This window comes from Ranitomeya imitator, chromosome 2 (assembly GCF_032444005.1).
Source record: "Ranitomeya imitator isolate aRanImi1 chromosome 2, aRanImi1.pri, whole genome shotgun sequence".
Lineage (NCBI taxonomy): Eukaryota > Metazoa > Chordata > Amphibia > Anura > Dendrobatidae > Ranitomeya > Ranitomeya imitator.
The window spans coordinates 290,825,562-290,844,658 of record NC_091283.1 but is presented as its reverse complement, the minus strand read 5'-3'; the positions used below and the strand labels follow the sequence as shown (position 1 = coordinate 290,844,658).

The window sequence follows — 19,097 nt, the reverse complement described above, 5'->3', positions numbered from 1 at the left end:
CTTGTAGCCCATGTCCTGGATATGTATGTGTGTGGTGGCTCTTGAAGCAATGACTGCAGCAGCAGTCCTCTCCTTGTGAATTTCCCCCAATTTTTTGAATGGCCTTTTCATAACCATCCTTTCAAGGCTGCGGTTATCCCGGTTGCTTGTGCATCTTTGTCTACCACACTTTTAATTTCCACTCAACTTTCCATTAAAATGCTTAGATACAGCGCTCTGTGAACAGCCAGCTTCTTTAGCACTGCAAAAAAGACTTGTCACTCAATTCATATGCAAGCGGTTTATTTCTCAAGGAACAAAACGTTTCGGTCACACAATAAGACCTTCATCAGTTACTGTAAATATAACATAAACCAAACTCAATATAAAGAAAGAAAAAATAAAGTATATACATGACTCCATTATTGGCAAAAAAAGATACAACGTGGCATAATATTTAAAAAAAAAACGTATTAAATATGGGAATCAGAAGAAAAACGATTTTAGCACAATATTGGTAGAAAACAGAATGAGAAAGTGTTAGAGGGGTCACATACCGTTATGTAGATAGTAATAAAGAAAATATGCCAGACTGGGCAAGCGGTGAGATATTTCTGTGAATATAAGAAATGTGTCCTATAAGTAAGAAGCCAGATGGCGAGGTTCTGTATATATGAGTTTACATACCCTTAGTTAAGAGGAAAGGGTATATCTTTGGATAACTGGTATGACAGCCTGTATAGGTGAAAATACATTGGTGGTTCAGTGCATGTGCCGAATGGTGACTCGGAGTGCGGGTCCGGTGGGTTCTTACCTGCTGGGCGGCGCTGCAGACGCGGTGTCCACCGCTTGTCTGGCGTCCCGTGTGAAACCGCTCATATTTGAGCGCTGAGAGGCGGCAGGTAGGGGGCAGGTCACGCCACGCGGAAGTGGGCAGGTCCCGGCGCGGTACTGAGGTACATGGGACAGGAGGTGATGTCATAGAGATGGTGGTGCGTTCCACAGGGTAACGCTTGCGTTCCACCAATATAAACACTATGTGGCTGCCGTGTACCATGTCTAGGGATGAAAGCGCAAAACTGGGACATATTATGTGCGGATGATGGTGTGTCTTAATCGGTAGGACCCCTATAGATGGAAAGAGAGACAAAAGGTGGTACAATTGGTACTAGTACTATGTTGCTTGATGCGTGCACGGGAATTACATGAGCAAAAATCGAAGTGCAGATGCGGTGAGCCGTCATGAAAAAGTGAGTGCCCATAGGGAGACTGAGTCCGTAGATCAATACAAACGACTCTAAGGAGATAGAGAAAACATCATTAGAAAATAGGCATAACAAATTACCACATCGCTAAAACACTTTAAATGAAAGTGTGCAGACACGTAGCGGACGTACAATTTAGCGAATAGACGTGTGCACAGCTTGTTTTGGAGGTGCCAAGGTAGGTTCCAAAACCTTAATGACATGCAAAAAAGACCTGGCACTCAACTCATACGAAAGCGTTTTTATTTCTCAAGTAACAAAACGTTTCAGTCACGCAATACGACCTTCATCAGTTACTGTAAATATAACATAACCAAACTCGATATAAAGAAAGAAAAAATAAAGTAGACCCTTGCCCCGAAAGGGTTAAACAGAGAATATGATTTACTAGCTTTCATTTACAGTGTTTCAAGCTTACTTATAGGACACATTTCTTATTTTCACAGAAATATCTCACCGCTTGCCCAGTCTGGCATATTTTCTTTATTACTATCTACATAACGGTATGTGACCCCTTCAACACTTTCTCATTCTGTTTTCTACCAATATTGTGTCAAGATCGTTTTTCTTCTGATTCCCATATTTAATATGTTTTTTTTTAAATATTATGCCACGTTGTCTCTTTTTTTTGCCAATGATGGAGTCATGTATATACTTTATTTTTTCTTTCTTTATATTGAGTTTGGTTATATTATATTTACAGTAACTGATGAAGGTCTTATTGTGTGACCGAAACATTTTGTTACTTTAGAAATAAACCGCTTGCATATGAGTTGAGTGCCAGGTCTTTTTTGCATGTCATTAAGGTTTTGGAACCTACCTTGGCACCTCCAAAACAGGCTGTGCACACGTCTATACGCTAAATTATAGCTTCTTTAGCAATAACCTATTGTGGCTTACCCTCCTTGTGGAGTGTGTCAATGGATAACTGTCAAGTCAGCAGTCTTCCCCATGATTGTGGAGCCTACTGTAACAGACTAAAGGTACCGTCACATTAAGCGACGCTGCAGCGATCTAGACAGCGATGCCGATCGCTGCAGCGTCGCTGTTTGGTCGCTCGAGAGCTGTCACACAGACAGCTCTCCAGCGACCAACGATCCCGAAGTCCCCGGGTAACCAGGTTAAACATCGGGTTACTAAGCGCAGGGCCGCGCTTAGTGACCCGATGTTTACCCTGGTTACCATTGTAAAAGTAAAAAAAAAAAACACTACATACTCACATTCCTGTCGCGTCCCCCGGCCTCAGCTTCCCTGCTCTGTGTAAGCGTGCTTGCCGGAAAGCAGAGCGGTGACGTCACCGCTGTGCTTTGCTTTACGGCCGGCCGGCGCTGACACTGGGGGAAGCAGGGAAGCTGACGCTGAGGAACGTGTCAGGAATGTAAGTATGTAGTGTTTTTTTTTTTTTACTTTTACATTGGTAAACAGGGTAAACATCGGGTTACTAAGCGCGGCCCTGCGCTTAGTAACCCGATGTTTACCCTGGTTACCAGTGAAGACATCGCTGAATCGGCGTCACACACGCCAATTCAGCGATGTCAGCGGGAGATCCAGCAACGAAATAAAGTCCCGGACTTTCCCCAGCGACCAACGATCTCCCAGCAGGGGCCTGATCGTTGGTCGATGTCACACAACGATTTCGTTAACTATATCGTTGCTACGTCACAAAAAGCAACGATATCGTTAACGATATCGTTATGTGTGACGGTACCTTAAGGAACGTTTTTAAATGCTTAGGAAATCTTTGCTGGTGTTTTTGTTAATTATTCTAATTTACTGAGATAATGACTTTTGGTTTTCATTAGCTGTAAGCCATAATCATCAACATTACCAGAAATAAACACTTGAAATAGATCACTCTTTTTGTAATGACTATATATAATATAAGTTTCACTTTTTGTATTGAATAACTGGAATAAATTAAATTTTTGATGATAGTCTAATTTTTTGAGAAACACCTGTAGGTGACATTATAAATATATTTTATATTTTATATTTTTTTCCTCTTGAGAGTGTGGGTCCAATTCCAGCTATTGCTGTCAGACCTGTGATGTCTATCTACACCACAGTGTATAGGATAATACAGTATAATAAAATTTTTATGGACGTGACTTAACTAACATTGTGCAGTGATTCTGTTTTCCCTATAGTTAAGGATATTTCTTATTGCTAAAACTGTGATTTTTTTTCACATTAAACCTTTTTTAAAACTTTTTTAAACATCTCTGATTAGTGCGATCATACAACATCCAAGCCTCTGATGGCTCCGGTGGTGCACTGTACTACTGTAGTGCCGTGTATCATCACTGCCTGTCAGTGTAATACTAATGGCCCCATACATATGAGATAAGTGTTGGCTGAACGGTCATTTGGCAGACGCCTATCTCTCCCGACTCCCCCACACACACAAATATTCCAGCTTTCCTGTGGTCTGTATGAGAGAGTCGCCCCCAGACTCCTCTAGTGGAGGATTATCTACAGGAAGAACAAACGGATTAGCCTCTGAAATTCAGGATGCCAGATCCTTCTCTGCCCCAGCATCATCTGTCGGGAGGCCCCGAAATACATTTTATGGTCGGCCAAACCCCCCTAAATCAGTGCTTTCATGTAACTTTACTCTAAGGTGTATAGGGGGGGTTATAAGGTAACTTATTGGACGCTGCCTCTGGCCCGGCCTAATAGACCTTTGCACATTGCAGCCCATACACCATTATTAGGCATGTAAGTATCGTATTAACTAGGCCGCCCCATACTATCCAGTACTTGGGGGCAGAGGGGCATTCAGCTGAACTCTCAGATGCCATGTTTGCTTTTGGCAGCAGTAAGTGGTTAAACTTCCAGGGTTTTTGTTGCAGCCACTCTGTACCATCCCTGCAGTTAACATCTATATTCTGGTGCCCAAAAGATTTAATTTTTTTTAAACAATTGTTTATGGTGTGAAAAAATATAATGTGTCTTCTTGTAAAAAGAAAAATACATGGAAAAAGCAGACATTTATGTGTTTATTTTCTGGTGTTTTTCTTGTAATATAGGAAAGTCTAATGACCGAAATAAACCCCATAAGGCTACGTTCACACTAGCGTTGCGCCGCCCTGCGTCGGCGACGCAACGCGCGACGCACGCAAAAACGCGCGCAAACGCACGCAAAAACGCGTGCGTAGTTTTTTGACCAAAATCGGACGCACAGAAAATGCAACTTGTTGCATTTTCTGTGCGTCCGACGCTAGCGTCGAAAACGACGCAAGTGTCGAAAAACGCCACCCAAAAAACGCACGCGTCCCCTATGTTAAACATAGGGGCGCGTCGCTGCTGCGTCGCCGCTGCATCGCCGGCGCAACAGCGACGCACATTGGCGGAACGCCAATGTGAACGTAGCCTAAAACACTGTAGATGGAGACGTTGGGATCAGATCATTTCTGTCCGCGGTGTTTGTGGGGAAAAAAAAAATTATTTTCTAAAAGCCTCAAACATCTGTGTGTGAATCAGACCCGAGATCTAACGTGATAGAAGATTACAGTGCGGGGAAGACGGGAAACCTTCATATAGACGGCCGGTGGTGATGGAGTCAGTGACCGACTCTGGACAAATATGTTTCTAGAGCCGTAGTAGAAGATGAAGATGTCATCCTCACCATGAAGTAGTTATTTCTCCTGTCACGTGTAATAAATATCTCCTGCAGTATTGCTAATGCCGATTCCAGTGTCGGTAAATGAGACGAGAATTAGCGTTATGGAAGAGGAGTCTATGAGGAACGTATTCAGCTGCCGACTCCGAGGAAGAAACTGCTTGTTGTCTGTGGCCTAAATATATAGATTTTATTAGTAGATGTAAATACTGTAAAATAATAAATCTCCTCATATGTTTCCCTTATTATCTCCAGTAATTGTATTATTACACAGGATATTTATGATGTTACATCATCTCATCTTCTTCTCATTCAGGTCTCTACAGTATCGGATCCTCTCAGTGATGATCTTCTATATAAGAGAATTTTTCTGAATCGCCCATCAAAGATGGATATGGACAGAGACAAGATGGCGGAGGGGATATTACACCTCATCCTAGAGATCTTCTTCCGTCTTACTGGTGAGGTGAGAGATTCTGATGATGTCACATTACATCATTCCTATCTATGGGTATAACAGATGGACAGAACTGGAGAGGTGAGGACTCTGGAAATGTCTGTAGTGAGATTTATTAATGTGTCTCTCCATAACCAGGATTACACAGTAGAGAAGAGGACCACTAGTGAACGCTGTCAGGACCCTGTGTCTGAGGGATGGGGAAGACCCCTGAGCCCAATCACGGGGCCTCCATCTCACCCCCTGATACATGAGGACATCAATGACCAGAAGTTCCTAGAACACATCTACAAGATGATTGAGCTGCTGACTGGAGAGGTGACACTGCTGGGAATGCTGGGACATTATACAGTAATGCTATGAAGGGATCATGGGATGACGGTATCATTGTATGTGTCAGGTTCCCATAAGGTGTCAGCATGTCGCTGTCTATTTCTCCATGGATGAGTGGGAGTATTTAAAAGGACACAAAGATCTGTATAAGGACGTCATAATGGAGGTTCCTCAGCCCCTCACATCACCAGGTAATAGACAGGACTAAATACACACGGAATATAAGTATTTGTATGTGAAGAATGAATTTAGTCCCTGTATGTGTTTCCTCCAGATCTATCCAGTAAGAGGACAACACCAAAGAGATGTCCCCGTCCTCTTCTTCCACAGGACTGTAAACAAGGAGATCCCAATGTTTGTCAGGATCATCAGGTAGATGAGGTAGATCTCCCCTATGAAGTGTAGACGGCTGTGAAGGTCTTGTGCTAAGTCTTGTTTTATCCACCAGTATTATATGTTTTATACTTGTGTAATGTGAACGGTGGAGATGGCAGGATTAGAGCTAATCATAGATGTGACTTCTCCATCTGTCTGTGACTTTTACAATATTTGTTTCAGGCTGAAGATCTGACCCAAATTAATACTACAGAGACATATGTGAGGGGTGATGAGTGGTGTAAAGAGGAGATTCCTACGTATGACTACCCAGGTGAGTAGAAACTACTAAATGCAGACAACTCACAGATTCTTCTCCGCCACCGGTTGTGGCTGCTTTATCAGTGGTGTAGTCCGGCCGTATCACAATCGTGCGATCACCATTTGGCCTCCCGACCACAACATTCTCCTCCACCAAAAACTGTTCAAATGACTTTGTGTATCAAAAGCCCTTTTCTATAGAATTTACCACCTGGATGATCCACCTACCCCCTGGGATTAGAAGACACTGACCTTACCTGCCCAGATCTGTAAGCAACATAGTCCAGACAGCGTACGTAGAATGTGCTGACAAGTTAGAAAATCACTTGAAGAAATATATTATGATGGGTCTGTAAGAGAAAGCAGAGGGTAATGATGCTGTTGGCTTCCTAGATCCCTGGTATCTTATTGGATGAATCTACCTTCTCTCCCTTCTGTGCTGCTGAATGTGCTCATATGGTCCCTACAAGACCAGGTCCAGTCTTTCTGGCCAAACTTTGCTTTTATGATCGACAACATTAAATTTGCAGTGAGGCCACGTGTGAATTTCTGTACAATAACAGCAGAGTTTCCCTTTAGCCTGACTTTTAAATTTCTTTTAAAACCTTCTAACTTCAAACAGGATTGTGATAAACTACAGGAAAATCATTATACCTGTGCCACGATATATCTCTAAGCTGTGCGCAGCTGATGGCTGTAATATACATTTATTCACACCTGCAGGAGATGTGTTGACATTGCTCGAGTTCTGGTTTCATGGATTCACTCCACATCCTAAATGACATTATGTGTTCGATCCTAAGGAGTTTACCTTACTGCACAATCTCTCCTGAAATGGGAGCACTAACACTTGCTCTACTCTTCTGGTCAGGACTCATAGTAGCTCCAATGGTTCACCACAAATGAGTGCAACTCTGGTATTATGTTTGAGTTCTCCCCTCGTACATAAGTTGTTGGGGATGTAACATACTTTTTCATTCTTTGTGTTTTTTTTACCTGTTCATTCTGTATGATAGTTTGATTGTGGTGGGATCGGCCTACCTCACTTATGTGAGTGTTTAACTGATAGTCTTAAAAAAGCTCTCTATCACCTCTTCCAAATGCCGAAGATCTAAATTTAAAGTGAACTTGTCAGCGCCGTTATACTGATCACATTGATACCTGGTGATGAAATCCGTCTTGTGGTTGTTGTTTAATCTTTATTTGTAGTTTTCAGTTAAAGAGATTCTCGTGCTCTGATGTGGGGCTGTGGGTGTGGCTGGGGCTGTGGGCGGAGCTGTGGGTGGAGCTGTGTGCGGGGCTTTATGTTGTACTCTGATTACATATTCATCTGTATTGGCTTATGACAGGTCACTGACCCTCAGTGACCTGCCCCCTATTTTACATAATGCATATAATAGTGTTAATATTATTGTTGATTTTGCCTATAATATTGTGGCTATTATGAGGCTTAGAAAAAAATAACATCCAGCAAAATGACACCGGAGGCTCCTGTCCAGTAGCATCTATCTCTTACTTATAGATGATACTGCACAGGCGCTGCCATCGCCGGTGACATTTTGCTGGATTGGTTTATAGAAACCCTGTTGCTTCTCAATAGCCTTTGAGCCGCTACAGGTATGTGCATACGTTGCAGAATTGCCTGTGAAATTTTCTGCGCAGATTCTGCATCTCTTGCCAGAAAGCACAGGTAAAAATCCGCACGGATTTGATGCTTATTTTCATGTGTTTTTTCATTCGGATTTGTATGTGTTTTTGAAAGCTAAATATAGAAAAAAAAAAGAATTGTGATGTCATTTCTTGTACAACCTCTTCATTTACATACTCCATTGAACAATAATGATTACACACACAGAAAGAAAGAGATAGATAGATACATAGATTGATAGATGGATAATAGATAGATCTATAGATAGATAATACCAAGCCCTATGTTTAGGAATAAACATAATAAAATAGTACATAAAAAAGTGAAATAAAGACACACACAAAATATGCGTTAGGCCGGGTCCCACTTGCGAGAAACTCGCAAGAGTCTCTGACCTTAATATCCGGCACTGCCGCCGGCACTCAGGACTGGAGTGGTAAGCTGCATAGAAATACATGCTGCCTGCGGCAGTGCAGAGTATTCATGCGAGAGACTCGTGCGAGTTTCTCACAAGTGTGACCCCGGCCTTAAACGCAATATCTGTTTAATTTATTTTTAAAAAAGGCGTGGGCTCCCACGCAATTTTCTGCACCATAGATGGAAAGCCAGCGACTAGGGGCCGATGTTTATAGCCTGGGAAGGGGTTAATACCCATGGATCTTCCCAGGTTATGAATATCACCCCTTTAGCTGTATATTTAGTTTTTACTGGCTATTAAAATAGGACCCCCCAAAAAAACTGTGGGGTCCCCCTATAATTAATAGCCAGAAATGGCTATGCAGACAGCTGCGGGCTGATATTCATAGCCTAGGAAGCGGTCATGGGTATTGCCCCCTCCCCGGCTACAAACACCATCTCACAGCTGCCCCAGAAATGGTGCATCTATAAGATGCGCCTATTCCGGCACTTAGCCTCTCTTCCCACTCCCCTGTAGCGGTGGCATATGGGGTAGTAGTTGGGGGTTGATTCCACCTTTGAATTGTAAGGTGACATTAAGCCAGCTTAGTAATGGAGAGGCGTCAATAAGATACCTATCCATTAACAATGCTATAGTTGTTAAAGGGTTAAATAAACAAAGACACAGCCAGAAAAAAAGTATTTTAATGAAATAAAACACTACACAGTTTTGCCATCTTTATTGTTCTGCCAATCCATGTGACTCCCTCGATCTCCTGCAAAAAAAGAAAAAATAATAAACCAACACAAATACTTCCTGGTCCGATGCAGTCCATTTAATAACGACTGTCCCACGACGATCTCCCCTATAGAGGGTTCACATCAGCAGATGTGACAGCACTATAGGCCTCCAGTGACACACTGACAGGAGACAATGGCTCCTGCAGTGCAACACTGAAGAGGTTACCTGAGTTCAGGCTCTCACTTTACAGCAACGCTGTGTGAGAATTTTCCCACGCAGCGGTGCCACAAGTGACAGTATGAACTATACTGAACTCACAGTGGAGCGATACAGTGCAGAGGATTACCACCTCTTACTGTATCACCTGAGCCCCTGGAGAGCGGTCGCATCTGCCGATATGACAGCTCTCCACGTGAGATCGTCGTTGGATGCTCATTATTACATGGATTACATCGTATCAGGGAGTATACTGTTGTTTTTTATTATTTTTTTTTTTTACAGGTGATCGAAGGCTTTGGAGACTAGGTGTATGGTCAGTATGTACTATATGTGTATGATTTATTTTATTTTTTTTAGACTTGAACACAGTAGCCAGATGATGGTACTACTACTGTCCCATTATCCGGCTTCCTGTCACTGTAGCAGGCATAGCTTGATGGGACTAGTAGTCCGATCGGAAGATGCCTGCCCACACAAAGCCACACACACACACACACACACACACACACACACACACACACACACACACAGCCATACACACTCAGCCATACACACACAGATACACACAGACACGCACATCTTCTCCATACACAATCTCCGCCCACACTCTTCCCTCTCCCCATCTGCAGTGTTTCTCACAGGCACATCCGCAGATCTTTTTTAAACCTGCGATATTGCTGCGGATTGGCCTCACACAATGGAAGTCAATGGGTTTATAAACGCTGGAAATCCGCAAAAAAAATTGACATGATTTGGGAAAAAAACTGCAATTCCGCGCATTTGTTCCACAGCATGTGCACTACAAATGTCAATTTCACACTAATATTGCTTGTGCACTACACTGTGGATTTGATGCAATTCCATGCCTCCAAAAAATCTGCAGATCCACATCACAATCTGCAATGTGTGCACATAGCCTAATGTTTTTCCATTGACAGATCATGGACCTGTTTGGAATAATTTTTTGGGAGATGAGAATTTGTATTATTTTCACCCACATAACATTGATTGGTTTCTTTTTACTCTATATTTGGGAGGCAGAATGAACAAACAGTTGAACGCCACACACTACTGGTTCATCTAATAAGGTTTTCTATTAGACTGTGAACTGTCATTGTCTTGGTAAATAATTAAAGTTTTTTTTTACATAGCTTGCCATTTTTATGGACAGTTTAATTAGAAATGTTCAAAAATATAAAACTCAAGGATATTTTATTAAAAAATAATTGTTTTTTTATCTTGGCAGATGACTGTACCAGGAGATCAGAAGGACAGCTGACCTCTTCAATTTTTAAAAATGATGATCTTGAGATCCTACAAGATACAACTGAAGTGAGTGCTATTACTCCAGTTATAAAATCATCCATTCACAGCAAAGATCTGTCAGCTGATCCTTTGAAACAGATCATGTCTTCTGATTCATTACCGACTACTAAGGAAAATCAAAGTCACAAAAGAGGCATTAAAAAACAAACTGCTCCTAAAGCAAAGAAGTCATTTTCATGTTCAGAATGTGGGAAATATTTTATTACGAAAGCGCATCTTGATAGCCACCAGAGAACTCACACAGGGGAGAAGCCTTTTTCCTGTTCAGAATGTGGGAAATGTTTTAACCGGAAAGAGGTTCTTGTTAGACACCAGAGAACCCACACAGGGGAGAAGCCTTTTTCCTGTTCAGAATGTGGGAAATATTTTCGCTGGAAATCAGATTTGGTTAGGCACCAGAGAATTCACACAGGGGAGAAGCCTTTTTCATGTTCAGAATGTGGGAAATGTTTTAAATGGAATTCAGATTTTGTTAAGCACCAGAGAACCCACACAGGGGAGAAGCCTTTTTCCTGTTTAGAATGTGGGAAATGTTTTAATCGGAAAGAGCATCTTACTGGACATCAGAGCAGTCATATGGAGGAAAAGCCTTTTTCCTGTTCAGAATGTGGGAAATGTTTTAACCGGAAAGAGGTTCTTGTTAGACACCAGAGAACCCACACAGGGGAGAAGCCTTTTTCCTGTTCAGAATGTAAGAAATATTTTCGCTGGAAATCAGATTTGGTTAGGCACCAGAGAACTCACACAGGGGAGAAGCCTTTTTCATGTTCAGAATGTGGGAAATGTTTTAAATGGAATTCAGATTTTGTTAAGCACCAGAGAACCCACACAGGGGAGAAGCCTTTTTTCTGTTCAGAATGTGGAAAATGTTTTAAGCAGAAATCTGCTTTGGTTACGCACCACAGAACCCACACAGGGGTGAAACCTTTTTCATGTTTAGAATGTGGCAAATGTTTTAGCGAGAAATCAGTTTTGGTTAAGCACCAGAGAACCCACACAGGGGAGAAGCCTTTTTCCTGTTTAGAATGTGGGAAATGTTTTAATCGGAATGAGCATCTAACTGGACATCAGAGCAGTCACATGGAGGAAAAGCCTTTTTCCTGTTCAGAATGTGGGAAATGTTTTGACCGGAAAGAGCATCTTACTGGACATCAGAGAACCCACACAGGGGAGAAGCCTTTTTCCTGTTCAGAATGTGGGAAATGTTATAACCTGAAAAAGCTTCTTGTTAGACACCAGAGAACCCACACAGGGGAGAAGCCTTTTTCCTGTTCAGAATGTGGGAAATGTTTTAACCGTAATGCAAATCTTGTTCGTCACCTGAGAACTCACACAAGGGAGAAGCCTTTTTCCTGTTCAGAATGTGGGAAATGCTTTAATCGGAAAGAGCATCTTATTAGACATCAGAGCAGTCACACAGAGGAGAAGCCTTTTTCCTGTTCAGAATGTGGGAAATCTTTTAACCGGAAAGAGGTTCTTGTTAGACACCAGAGAACCCACACAGGGGACAGACCTTTTTCATGTTCAGAATGTGGGAAATGTTTTAACACGAAAGCACATCTTGATTACCACCAGAGAATTCACACAGGGGTGAAGCCTTTTTCCTGTTCAGAATGTGGGAAATGTTATAACCGGAAAGAGCTTCTTGTTAGACACCAGAGAACCCACACAGGGGAGAAGCCTTTTTCCTGTTCAGAATGTGGGAAATGTTATAACCGGAAAGAGCTTCTTGTTAGACATCAGAGCAATCACACAGGGGAGAAGCCTTTTTCCTGTTCCGAATGTGGGAAATGTTTTAACTGTAATGCAAATCTTGTTAGTCACCAGAGAACTCACACAAGGGAGAAGCCTTTTTCCTGTTCAGAATGTGGGAAATGTTTTAACACGAAAGCGCATCTTGATACCCACCAGAGAACTCACACAGGGGAGAAGCCTTCTTCCTGTTCAGAATGTGGGAAATGCTTTAATCGGAAAGAGCATCTTGTTAGACATCAGAGCAATCACACAGGGGAGAAGCCTTTTTCCTGTTCAGAATGTGGGAAATGTTTTAACTGTAATGCAAATCTTGTTAGTCACCAGAGAACTCACACAAGGGAGAAGCCTTTTTCCTGTTCAGAATGTGGGAAATGTTTTAACACGAAAGCGCATCTTGATACCCACCAGAGAACTCACACAGGGGAGAAGCCTTTTTCCTGTTCAGAATGTGGGAAATGTTTTAACCGGAAAGAGGTTCTTGTTAGACACCATAGAACTCACACAGGGGAAAGACCTTTTTCATGTTTAGAATGTGGGAAATGTTTTAACACGAAAGCGCATCTTGATTACCACCAGAGAACTCACACAGGGGAGAAGCCTTTTTCCTGTTCAGAATGTGGGAAATGTTTTAACCGGAAAGAGGTTCTTGTTAGACACCAGAGAACTCACACAGGGGACAGACCTTATTCATGTTTAGAATGTGGCAAATGTTTTAACACGAAAGCGCATCTTGATATCCACCAGAGAACTCACACAGGGGAGAAGCCTTTTTCCTGTTCAGAATGTGGGAAATGTTTTACCTGTAATGCAAATCTTGTTAGTCACCAGAGAACTCACACAAGGGAGAAGCCTTTTTCCTGTTCAGAATGTGGGAAATGCTTTAATCGGAAAGAGCATCTTATTAGACATCAGAGCAGTCATACGGAAGAGAATCCTTTTTCCTGTTCAGAATGTGGGAAATGTTTTAACCTAAAAGAGCATCTTGTTAGACATCAGAGCAATCACACAGGGGAGAAGCCTTTTTCCTGTTCAGAATGTGAGAAATGTTTTAACCAGAAAGCGCTTCTTGTTAGACATCAGAGCATTCACACAGGGGAGAAGCCTTTTTCCTGTTCAGAATGTGGGAAATGTTTTAACTGTAATGCAAATCTTGTTAGTCACCAGAGAACTCACACAAGGGAGAAGCCTTTCTCCTGTTCAAAATGTGGGAAATGTTTTAACACGAAAGCGCATCTTGATACCCACCAGAAAACTCACACAGGGGAGAAGCCTTTTTCCTGTTCAGAATGTGGGAAATGTTTTAACCGGAAAGAGGTTCTTGTTAGACACCAGAGAACTCACACAGGGGACAGACCTTTTTCATGTTCAGAATGTGGGAAATGTTTTAACACGAGAGCGCATCTTGATTACCACCAGAGAACTCACACAGGGGAGAAGCCTTTTTCCTGTTCAGAATGTGGGAAATGTTTTAACCGGAAAGAAGTTCTTGTTAGACACCAGAGAACTCACATAGGGGACAGACTTTTTTCATGTTCAGAATGTTGGATATGTTTTAACACTAAAGCGCATCTTGATATCCACCAGAGAACTCACATAGGGGAGAAGCCTTTTTCCTGTTCAGAATGTGGGAAATGTTTTAACTGTAATGCAAATCTTGTTAGTCACCAGAGAACTCACACAAGGGAGAAGCCTTTTTCCTGTTCAGAATGTGGGAAACGCTTTAATCGGAAAGTGCATTTTATTAGACATCAGAGCAGTCACACAGAAGAGAAGCCTTTTTGATTTTCTTAATGTGGGAAATATTTTACTTGGAAATCAACTGCTAATAAACATCAGAGATGTCACATAGGGGAGAAGCCATTATTATGTTCATAATGTTGGAATAGTTTTAACCAAAATTGGATCTTCTTAAAAGGGGTTGTCTCATGTCATTCCTCATGTTTGCTGACAAAAGGATAAAACTAAACTTTATTAATTCCAAATGTAAAACTATACCCATAATTCATCCCCTGAAGGTAAGTCAGAAGGTGACTAATAGAAAAAACATGTACCCCACATTTCAGTATATAGGTTGAGATGAGGTATACACACTCACTCTCAAAGCCTCTCACTTCTATGGGTTTCATCGTCCTCACCAAAGACGACTCATTGGGAGACTTTATTTAATGTTGACCTATATTCAAGCCAGAATAGATGGGGGAAAAACAACTAAAATCGCGTATCATGTTCTCCAAAACAGTCAGAAAACTAGCCATATATAGGCAGATCCCAGACATCAAACTATATACTTCGCAAGTTTATAAACCACTCCAGTGGCGGTCAGTCAGGAATAGAAAGTATGTGAAAATGCAATATAATTATTGTTTCTTATATTTGGTATTGTAATAGCTGTCTATTAGTAGTGCAGGCAAATTGTCCTAGACTGAACTCAGTTTTCAGATAGCCCAATATGTGCCACTCAGGGAAACATCTGCTCCAAAGATCATTAGCAGCTTCTAAGTAATGGCCATGCTGCGGTCTGTCAAGCAATGAGTGCAATATCATTATAAAGTCTAGGGATATGTGCAACCATAATGTCTGGGAGATCTGTGCGATTATTTAGTATGAATATGGAAATTATCTCTGGAAGTTGTGTTCCCTGAGCGGTATATACTGTATTTTCACATACTATCTATTCCCGACACTGGAGTGGCTTATAAACTTACGGAGTATATAGTTTGAAGTCTGTGATCTGCCAATATGTAGCTAGTTTTCTGACTATTTCGTATAACATGATACATGATTTTAATTTTTTTTGTCTAGTCTCACTTGAATATAGGTCAATATTAGTCTCTTGATGAGTCGTATTTGGGGAGGACGATGAAAGCGCAGAGGCGGAAAGCTTGGAGAGGGAGTGTGTACTGTATATGTCACCTCAACTTATATACTGAGATGTGGGGTAAATGTTTTTTTTCTATTGGTCACCTTCTGACTAACCTTCAGGGGGTGAATTATGGGTATAGTTTTACATATGAAATTAATAAAGTTTAGTTTTATCCTTTTGTCAGTGAATCTTCTAATCAAGGGATAATTATATACATATATACAGTGGGGCAAAATAGTATTTAGTCAGTCAGCAATAGTGCAAGTTCCACCACTTAAAAAGATGAGAGGCATCTGTAATTTACATCATAGGTAGACCTCAACTATGGGAGACAAACTGAGAAAAAAAAATCCAGAAAATCACAGTCTGTTTTTTTAACATTTTATTTGCATATTATGGTGGAAAATAAGTATTTGGTCAGACACAAACAATCAAGATTTCTGGCTCTCACAGACCTGTAACTTCTTCTTTAAGAGTCTCCTCTTTCCTCCACTCATTACCTGTAGTAATGGCACCTGTTTAAACTTGTTATCAGTATAAAAAGACACCTGTGCACACCCTCAAACAGTCTGACTCCAAACTCCACTATGGTGAAGATCAAAGAGCTGTGAAAGGACACCAGAAACAAAATTGTAGCCCTGCACCAGGCTGGGAAGACTGAATCTGCAATAGCCAACCAGCTTGGAGTGAAGAAATCAACAGTGGGAGTAATAATTAGAAAATGGAAGACATACAAGACCACTGATAATCTCCCTCGATCTGGGGCTCCACGCAAAATCCCACCCCGTGGGGTCAGAATGATCACAAGAACGGTGAGCAAAAATCCCAGAACCACGCGGGGGGACCTGGTGAATGAACTGCAGAGAGCTGGGACCAATGTAACAAGGCCTACCATAAGTAACACACTACGCCACCATGGACTCAGATCCTGCAGTGCCAGACGTGTCCCACTGCTTAAGCCAGTACATGTCCGGGCCCGTCTGAAGTTTGCTAGAGAGCATTTGGATGATCCAGAGGAGTTTTGGGAGAATGTCCTATGGTCTGATGAAACCAAACTGGAACTGTTTGGTAGAAACACAACTTATCGTGTTTGGAGGAAAAAGAATACTGAGTTGCATCCATCAAACACCATACCTACTGTAAAGCATGGTGGTGGAAACATCATGCTTTGGGGCTGTTTCTCTGCAAAGGGGCCAGGACGACTGATCCGGGTACATTAAAGAATGAATGGGGCCATGTATCGTGAGATTTTGAGTGCAAACCTCCTTCCATCAGCAAGGGCATTGAAGATGAAACGTGGCTGGGTCTTTCAACATGACAATGATCCAAAGCACACCGCCAGGGCAACGAAGGAGTGGCTTCGTAAGAAGCATTTCAAGGTCCTGGAGTGGCCTAGCCAGTCTCCAGATCTCAACCCTATAGAAAACCTTTGGAGGGAGTTGAAAGTCCGTGTTGCCAAGCGAAAAGCCAAAAACATCACTGCTCTAGAGGAGATCTGCATGGAGGAATGGGCCAACATACCAACAACAGTGTGTGGCAACCTTGTGAAGACTTACAGAAAACGTTTGACCTCTGTCATTGCCAACAAAGGATATATTACAAAGTATTGAGATGAAATTTTGTTTCTGACCAAATACTTATTTTCCACCATAATATACAAATAAAATGTTAAAAAACAGACAATGTGATTTTCTGGATTTTTTTTTTCTCAGTTTGTCTCCCATAGTTGAGGTCTACCTATGATGTAAATTGTGGAAACAGGAACACATGGGCTACTTGCACAGTGAACAAGTCTGTATGATCATGTTCACACACCACCAAGAAACCTGAAGACACAAAAGAGAATAGTAAAACCAAAAACACTCAGTTTGAAAAAATGTTGCAGTAATCCGCAAGTGCTAGTAAAAGATGTAAAAAACAGGGTATTTGGGTGATACATTTTTTGCAAAAAATGTATACTAAGCTGCTCTACCAATCTTCACGGTATACCCTTATCAGAGCAGTCCTAACTAATGTATGCAATCCCTATCTGATGTATTTAAAAACCTGATCATCTGTATATAACCTGTGTGAACAGGGTTCAGAGAGGAAAAATCCATGTGTGCATACAGGGTAGAACAGCTTTTGTGCAGATAGCCCAAGAGGAGTGGTGGAACTCCCCTGTCTTGTAGACACAAGAGAACAATTATGGAAACAGGAACACATGGGCTACTTGCACAGTGAACAAGTCTGTATGATCATGTTCACACACCACCAAGAAACCTGAAGACACAAAAGAGAATAGTAAAACCAAAAACACTCAGTTTGAAAAAATGTTGCAGTAATCCGCAAGTGCTAGTAAAAGATGTAAAAAACAGGGTATTTGGGTGATACACCCAAATTTGGGTATCACCCAAATACCCTGTTTTTTACATCTTTTACTAGCACTTGCGGATTACTGCAACATTTTTTCAAACTGAGTGTTTTTGGTTTTACTATTCTCTTTTGTGTCTTCAGGTTTCTTGGTGGTGTGTGAACATGATCATACAGACTTGTTCACTGTGCAAGTAGCCCATGTGTTCCTGTTTCCATAATTGTTCTCTTGTGTCTACAAGACAGGGGAGTTCCACCACTCCTCTTGGGCTATCTGCACAAAAGCTGTTCTACCCTGTATGCACACATGGATTTTTCCTCTCTGAACCCTGTTCACACAGGTTATATACAGATGATCAGGTTTTTAAATACATCAGATAGGGATTGCATACATTAGTTAGGACTGCTCTGATAAGGGTATACCGTGAAGATTGGTAGAGCAGCTTAGTATACATTTTTTGCAAAAAATGTATCACCCAAATACCCTGTTTTTTACATCTTTTACTAGCACTTGCGGATTACTGCAACATTTTTTCAAACTGAGTGTTTTTGGTTTTACTATTCTCTTTTGTGTCTTCCTATGATGTAAATTACAGACGCCTCTCATCTTTTTAAGTGGTGGAACTTGCACTATTGCTGACTGACTAAATACTTTTTTGCCCCACTGTATATATATTTTTTTTCTCAGTGGACTCATTCCTCATGTTTGGCCTCATTAAAATAAAATCACTCATACTCTGCTGGGGTGGCGGCTACACTTCAGTAGTGTCGAGACTCATTGTTCCGGGGCTTATGTGAGTTTGACACATCACACGAGCTCTGCACCCAATCAGTGGCAGCTTCACTATTCCTTCCTTCGGACGTATTGAACATCAGCAGGAAGCCAGGGCCGCGACTGGTCTCTGACTGCCTCATGATGCTCAATTTGTCTGAAGGTGGGGACAGTGATGTCAGCGCTGTTTGGGCACATGATGTAAAAACCTCAAGAGACCCAAGAATGCAAGTACCCACACTGCTGAAATGGTGCCGGTGTGGGAGGTTTGTATAAGTGTTTTTATTTCATTAGGAATGAGAAGAGGTTGTCCAAGTAATGGACAACCTTTTTAAACATCAAAAATCCCACACAGAGAGAAGTCATTATTAATTATGAGCGAGTGTACTCATTGCTCGGGTGACCTCCGAGAATTTATGACTGCTCGGAGATTTAGTTTTCATTGCAGCGGCTGTTTGGTTTACAGCTACTAGCCAGGCTGAGTGCATGTGGGGATTGCCTGGTTGCTAGGGAATCCCACATGTACTCAGCCTGGCTAGTAGCTGTAAACCATTCAGCTGCCGCAATGAAAACTAAATCTCCGAGCAGTCATATATACTCGGAGGTCACCCGAGCATGCTCAGGAAAACCCAAGCAATGAGTACACTCGCTCATCATTAGTCATTATCATTAGTGATGAGCGAGTGTACTCGTTGCTTGGGTTTTCCCTAGCATGCTTGGGTTATCTCCGAG

At 41.7% G+C, this 19,097-nt stretch overlaps 1 protein-coding gene across 1 annotated transcript in view; it reads left to right on the top strand.

Moving 5' to 3' along the window:
* The window catches only part of LOC138663255 (zinc finger protein 850-like), a 110,730-nt gene extending 96,513 nt beyond the window's left edge, over positions 1-14,217 (top strand). The window contains exons 6-11 of the mRNA XM_069749427.1: positions 5,183-5,332; positions 5,462-5,641; positions 5,724-5,847; positions 5,931-6,037; positions 6,215-6,305; positions 10,544-14,217. Coding sequence (XP_069605528.1) covers positions 5,183-5,332; positions 5,462-5,641; positions 5,724-5,847; positions 5,931-6,037; positions 6,215-6,305; positions 10,544-14,160 — 4,269 coding nt within the window. The 3' untranslated portion in view covers positions 14,161-14,217. The remainder of the gene's footprint in view (positions 1-5,182; positions 5,333-5,461; positions 5,642-5,723; positions 5,848-5,930; positions 6,038-6,214; positions 6,306-10,543) is intronic.
* The last annotated feature ends 4,880 nt before the right edge of the window (positions 14,218-19,097 follow it).